Here is a 7,300-nt window from a genome sequence, read left to right as displayed (position 1 = left end):
AATTGGTCGAGTTCCAAAAACATTTCCTACCCCCTCCCCCTCAACCTAAAGCGGCGGGTGCTTGAATCTAGTTCGGTCGTCTACCGCCGCGAGCGTCTCACGTTTTGGAGGGAAAATTCAGAAACCGCTACCAGAGGGCCAACCGTTCGTGTGTTATCAAGAATATTCACTTTCGCCGAGTGAATTAAGAATTTGGGTTAGCTCAGTACTTCTGGTCTCATCTCACTTCTGTTATAAATAAAATACCTTTCTTCCACATAATGGGTGAAATTATTTGACTAAAGAGTAGGTACTTAGTTAAAAATACTTTTATTCAATGGTCACATTTAATTCAAACAGAAAAGGTGATTTAATTTTAATTTGTATAAACTAGAAACGAGGGGGTAACATCAATAATTAATTTCTTAGCAAAAATAGAGAATCACAGCATTAACAAACGATAATGGGGGAAAAATTATTTTAATTGTTTGCATTACTACCTGTTTTCATATTATGAGGTTTGGATTTTATTTGTCAATTCAATGACTTGTTTCATTTTAGCTTATCTATAAGGCCGGAGTATTTGACATGGAATTTGGCAATCTAGCAGCCGCGCAGTAACGCACACCATTCACCTAAAACGTCAAAATTAAATTTTACTCTCTCTCTCTCTGTTAAGACAGTAAAATTTTCTCCAATGCGCCTCCTCTAAGCATCAGTGCATTGCGGTTTAACATTTCTACAGGCGCTCATAGGAAATGTATGGGCATTTTTCCCCTAAAGTTTGGCTTTGCCTTCGGTATTAGTGCATTGCAGGATATATACAAATATGTCGTGTAAAGTGGGGTCCTTTTATACATCGTAAAATAAACAAGTAAACCTTGAAGCTTCGCGTCTAAAATGTATGCGTCGCAGAAAAATTATGTGTATGTGTTTTTAGAAATTTTTACTTTAAAATTAGCGGTTTTATAATCTTTGGCTGTCATTTTAAATAACACAACACGGCTATGACGTCGCCCTTATGGTGAAGTCGCACAGTCTACACTGCCTTCATTTATGACGTCATCAGAGGGCTGTTGCCCTGTTTTATTTTCTGTTTTTGAAATATTATCGATTTTCAAAATAACAAAACTTATAGAAGCCTTAGTGTGACGGAACCCATGCTATTTGCCGATAGAAGCAAAGCGGTACCGAACACGGCCGCCCATAGGACCAAAGCAGTTCCAAACACGGCCGCCCATAGAACCAAAGCAGTTCCAAACATGGCCGCCCATAGAACCAAAAGGGTTCCAAACATGGCCGCCCATAGAACCAAAAGGGTTCCAAACATGGCCGCCCATAGAACCAAAGCGGTACCAAACATGGCCGCCCATAAAACCAAAACGGTACCAAACATGGCCGCCCACTGCCCCAGAACAACCTAATCTGTCAAAAAACTCGCCCTCGGCAAATGCCCCTTACTTCAGTCTAAACTAGCGCGAACTTGTAATGGTATCTCAAATACACTTTAACCCATTGTCCTAAACCATGTCCCAAAGTGACAAACCCTCACTCAATGATCAATTGATCATACCTTCATATCATAATCCAAAATTTCAGGTGGAAGATCTAGTTGATCGGGAGAGATGGCACTATACAGGTACTCTACTCCACCTAAAGAATGAACTTTATTTTTCAAACCAGATGTAGTAAAAGTAGTGAACCACCAAGTTAATACCTGTAACACGTTCAATTAAACACGTTACTTACTACGAGTCTTCGAAGAACAATTCTCGAAACCGACGACCAATCATACTTACTCTTGTCCAAAAAGTTGGATGGACGATATAAAAATTGCGTAAATTCTTCTTATATTTATAGTCCAAAATATTGTATATTTGTTGCAAGAATTGCATGGAGGGGTGATTTTCGGGAGTCGTTAAAGTGTGAAAATAAACTATGGAATATTCTCTCTGCACAATCGGATCCATAGTATGCACCAAGTACATTATGGCTTTTTCAATATCTAACTGAGTAAATGAGCACCTAAACCCCGCAAAAACGACAATGGGATGACCCATACGGTCATCTCCACTCGGATACAAAAATCTCATCCCAGCAATTGACCTCAGATCCTCCGTTCGAGCTTTACGTAATAATCTTTCATATCTAAGTAATGATAACAAAATTTCGATTTATACAGAAGAAACAGGGTTCATACAACTTTTGGAAAACAAATTTCCCTGAGATTTCCAGGTTTTTCCCCATATACTTCCCTGAATTTTCCAGGTTTTTCCCGTATATGGAGTATCCTATGGAGCAAATGTTAACGAAGGAGGGGGGGGGCAAATAGGACTATAACATACTCAAAGGAAATCCCCGTATCTCAATTAGAACCAGAGTTACGAGCCCCCAAAGATTAGTGTAATGTTAATCCTATGGAGGGTATGTTCACGAACATTTTGCTCAATTACTCGGCCCCTGTTTGTCGTAGCCGTACGTTTTTAGTATGGTTAGATGGGGGATAAAGAGGACCATAACATACTCAAAGGACATCCCCGTATCTCTAGTAGAACCAGAGTTACGAGCCTCCAAAGTGTAGTGTAATGTTAATCCTATGGAGGGAATATTCACGAACATTTTGCTTAATTACTCGGCCCCTGTTTGTCGTAGCCGTACGTTTTTAGTATAGTTAGATGGGGGATAAAGAGGACTATAACATAATCAAAGGGCATCCCCGTATCTCTAGTAGAACCAGAGTTATGAGCCTCCAAAGTATAGTGTAATGTTAATCCTATGGAGGGTATGTTCACGAACATTTTGCTCAATTACTCGGCCCCCTGTTTGACGCATATTTCCCTGAATTTTACTAAAAATAATAAATTTCCCTGAGTTTTCCCTGAGGTTTTTGTCAACTATTTATTTCCCTGATTATTTCCAGGTTTTCCAGGTTTGTATGAACCCTGATACTGTAAAGTAAAATTAAATATTTACTTATTCTTCCTTTGAACTTCAAGCGTCAACGCGTCACTCTCAACTTTAATACCCAAACTCTGTTGTCTTTTGGCTTCTCTTCGTTTTTTATCAACATCCCCGTGCATTCGCGCAAAGGACGTTTTACCCAAGCAAACTGAGGAATCAAATTCCGCCGCTAAATCAACTCCTTCTTCCGACGAATCGCCTGATATCCATTTTTAAACAAAATAATCATCAGTTTCATCGGGGGCAACACGAACTCTATTTCTTACTCTTACCATAAGAAAATAATATATAGCTCCCTATAAGTCTGAAACGTAGTACACTTTCTTACTACAGCATTTGCTCCCAAATTTGGCGCGCTTACGCTTTTACGCCCCGTGGGAGAAGTTTTGGTACTACGAGTAAAAGGGGGGGGGGCGAAACCACCGCCGTCACCTAAGGTGTCCGCGAAAAGCAGAAAAGCATGGGCCGGGGAAATATCGCCGCGCCCCTAGAGATTCAAGATACTCCTTACCTCGTATAGGCGCTCTTTCGTCAAAATCTGGCGCCATCTATTAATTTATTATGATAATTTTGACATGTACTTAATCAGTTTTAATTATCATAATAATAACTTCTAGACCTTTAACTGTTTAATTGCAATATATAATTTGAAAATTTTCTAAAAAAAATATTTCATCTTTTTTAACGCCCAAAACTCTTAATAGGTGGCGTTAGAAATTTTTTACAAATTTCAATGGAAGAAAATGCTGTTTACATGGCGTATACTTATAGGGAGCTATATATTATTTTCTTATGCTCTTACTCGTTATCGGGTGGTGACTTTTAGGAAAAAGTGGTTTATCAGATATTCTAATATTTCTTTCGGGAATAATGGGTTCTCCATCGGGTCCTCCGATAGTTTTTGGAAGGTAATAGAGAGCGTATTCTTCTTCTTGAAGACTTCTCGGGAAATAAAGGGGTAGTAATAGTTCGTAGATACCAAAATCGACAGGTTCCAAAACTAAGACAATGGCCTCAATTTCTTCGTGACTTTTTTCAAGAAACCTTCGGATTGTTCCTTAAATATGTTATTAATAGTTAGATATATTTTAATTCCGAATTAAATAGAGGTTTTAAATTAATTTTACTGAGAGCTATGTGAGCTCCTTCGTGGGAAGGATAACCTCGTCTTAGAGAATTAATTGCCGGAAGAGCGAGAGTTCGAATTTTGTACTCCCTAAAATTGGTTTTGTAATAATTAAGTATTAAAATTTTGATAAATTAAAGGGACTGCAAAGAAGGCATCGGCGGGTGGGTAAAAATTATTTGAAATACGTCACAGACATCAAGTGATGCCAAGATACAAAGCCTCCTCATGGAGTGGGACTAGTTAACATCTAGTCCTTGTTTTTCGAGAGATTGCAGCGCCAATTCCATGAAGTGGTAATTTTCGAAATAATACGAACTACGAACACTTCTTTGAACCACGCCTCTCTTCGGTCACGTGCCTCTGACGCATTTCAAATAATTTTTACCCACCCGCCCGTGCCTTCTTTACAGCCCCTTTAAAGTTAAAATCTCGTACTTAACAGTGGCGAAGGTTCTATAGTAACAAGAATGAAGAGCACTTTCAGCCGCAGTTTGGTATTTTGTGTTAAATTTAGGACCCACTATGCAATTTTATATTCAAATTTGATTGATTAAAGTTAGCTTAGAATACAGTTGTAGGGTTCATACATGACTCAGAAAACCAATTTTTCTTTTCTTCATTAAAGGAAAAGATCAGGTAACATAACATTATAGTACCTTAAAAGAACAGCCTTTTTCTAAACAATAAAGGGAAAAATAAAATATGGAAAAAAATAAATGATCTTAGCATTTAATTAGTCTTAAAAACAATCAAGGACTACTGCGCCATCCGCCATTGGTTTAGTGGCGTCTGCTAAACCGAACCACTTACCCCTTACCTCTCTCAGCCTGTGAGAATTCAACCAATCACGTAGGAGTAAGTGGTTCGATTTAGCAGACGCCACTAAACCGAACCACTTACCTCTCTCAACCTGAGAGAATTCAACCAATCACGTAGGAGTAAGTGGTTCGATTTAGCAGACGTCACTAAACCGAACCACTTACCCCTTACCTCTCTCAGCCTATGAGAATTCAACCAATCACGTAGGAGTAAGTGGTTCGATTTAGCAGACGTCACTAAACCGAACCACTTACCCCTTACCTCTCTCAGCCTATGAGAATTCAACCAATCACGTAGGAGTAAGTGGTTCGATTTAGCAGACGCCACTAAACCGAACCACTTACCTCTCTCAACCTGAGAGAATTCAACCAATCACGTAGGAGTAAGTGGTTCGATTTAGCAGACGTCACTAAACCAATGGCGGATGGTGCAGTAGTCCTTGATTGTTTTTAAGACTAATTAAATGCTAATTATTTTGTAATAAGACTCGGATCATTTATTTTTTCTTTTGATATTTTTCCTTTTATATTTAGAAAAAGGCCATTCTCTTAAGGTATAATGTTACGTTACCTGAACTTTTCCTTTAACCTGAACTTTTTAAGGCAATACTGCTCTTTATACATTCATAATGAAAAGATGCAATCTTGGGATCGATAAATAATTTAAAATTAACTTAAAATTAATTAAGATTGCTATTATTTCCAATATAAGACTCAAGTTGCACCTGATAATTTCTGACCTGTATGAACCCTATCTTTAAACATAACATTAATTTATCATAATACCAGTATGAATCACATATCTAGCCGGCAATAAATAGCCTTTAGTAATTTTTGCATCACCAGTCCTGCAACCTTTAGTAAATTTTAATTACTAAATCAACCCTTAATTTCAACGTGGATAAACTCAATCTAATACCTTTTAACCTCTCAAGATCTTCTTTTAATTGCAATCCCCCTATTCTCGTAATTTTAGTCGTTAATTCATTTTTATCACTCAAAGACTCGTTTGTCGAATTAACAATTGCCTGAACCCTTAAACTGGTAATATCCCCGTTCCTACATAACAAATTAATAGCGATTAACGATAATTAATCTCAAAATACCCTTAAAAGACAAATAAATTTAGTAATTTACCATAAATATAGTTTGTCATTAAGTTTACTATTAAACGGAAACGGACTTTCACTGTGTAATTTCGTTTGGTGTTGAAGGTGCTTAGTTTCTGGTTGAATGGCAACCTCCGATGATTGAGACCAGTTAATTAGTTGGGAAATATCTACGATATTTGCGGGAGTATCGAGGATATCCCTTTCGGTGTTTGGTTCAAAGTAATCATTCATGTTTTAATTCATTTATTAAAACAAAACCTGGAGGTAATGAAGATGGTAAACAAGTTCAAATGCAAACAATGACACAATTTAACTGGCATAAAGGGTGGAATTAGGACTGCTCGCGCTACTACTAGTTAGTAATTGCAGTTGTTTTGGTTTAGAACTAGTTTAAATCAAGTACAGTACCATGACGATCATGATACACAGAAAATTAAAAAATATTTCGTTTCATAACTTCATACTTAAGGTTACCTAAGACTTGGCTTCGTAAGGAATTTAGTTAATAACATCAATTAAAAATCGAAATTACCTGTCAATATCGTATTACAAACAATTAAACAAATTAAAACGAACTCAATGAAATGAAAGTTGCATCAAAAACTTAAAGTCACGTGGATTTACGCCTTCTAGAGGCTTCTGGGCCAATTTTTTAAAGGGACTTTGAACTTCCGGATTGCGTCAAAAGATAATTATGGAAATTTATGACGTTTTGTGGGGTCGGAAATTGGCTAGTGACACCTTCCGGTTGATTTATTTTTATCGTTTATTGTTATAATTAAATATTGTTTCTAGGTTTATAAATGAGATAATAGTTTCTAATAAATAAAACGTAATCGATGATTGTCTCTGTCAAAGTTTTTTTTAATCTGGAAAGTATTAAGAAAGTTAGGGATTAGCAAAATTGTAATAATGGTAATCTCCTAGAGGTCACTATCAGCCCCGCGTTTCCGATATGGAACTCTTTACAAGAAAAAGGCGGGAAAAGTCAAACAATAAGGAAGCGGCAAATCCCAGCCTCTCAATAGAGAGTTTAAGCATCCCCTAAACGCGTACGTGTAGCTACCTTCCACAGTGCATTAGACCAATGCATTGTCAAAGGTGGCTACACGTACGCGTATAGGGGATGCTTAAACTCTCTATTAGAGAGTTTAAGCATCCCCTAAACGCGTACGTGTAGCTACCTTCCACAGTGCATTAGACCAATGCATTGTCAAAGGTGGCTACACGTACGCGTATAGGGGATGCTTAAACTCTCTAATGTATTATCATCTTTTACCGGTAGATAATATGGAGTGTCA

General features: G+C 37.4%; 1 protein-coding gene across 1 annotated transcript; it reads right to left on the bottom strand.

Annotated features, from left to right (window-relative positions):
• Positions 1–290: 290 nt before the first annotated feature.
• LOC149610485 (protein GDAP2 homolog) lies at positions 291–6,688 on the bottom strand. Its single transcript, XM_089859712.1, has 11 exons — positions 6,532–6,688; positions 6,025–6,257; positions 5,807–5,946; positions 5,674–5,742; positions 4,505–4,589; positions 4,068–4,156; positions 3,743–3,997; positions 2,953–3,139; positions 1,779–2,127; positions 1,553–1,696; positions 291–614 (listed from the first exon to the last, which is right to left on the bottom strand). Exons 2-11 carry the CDS (start codon positions 6,228–6,230, stop codon positions 546–548), a joined length of 1,593 nt encoding a protein of 530 aa, XP_089715838.1. The 5' UTR covers positions 6,231–6,257; positions 6,532–6,688; the 3' UTR covers positions 291–545.
• Positions 6,689–7,300: the final 612 nt, after the last annotated feature.

Source organism: Phalangium opilio, unplaced genomic scaffold (genome assembly GCF_054372755.1).
Source record: "Phalangium opilio isolate 3A_F unplaced genomic scaffold, DU_Popi_V2 ptg000329l_1, whole genome shotgun sequence".
In the NCBI taxonomy this organism is placed as follows: Eukaryota; Metazoa; Arthropoda; class Arachnida; order Opiliones; family Phalangiidae; genus Phalangium; species Phalangium opilio.
The sequence above is the reverse complement of the archived record's forward strand: the minus strand, read 5'-3'. Positions and strand labels throughout refer to the sequence as shown.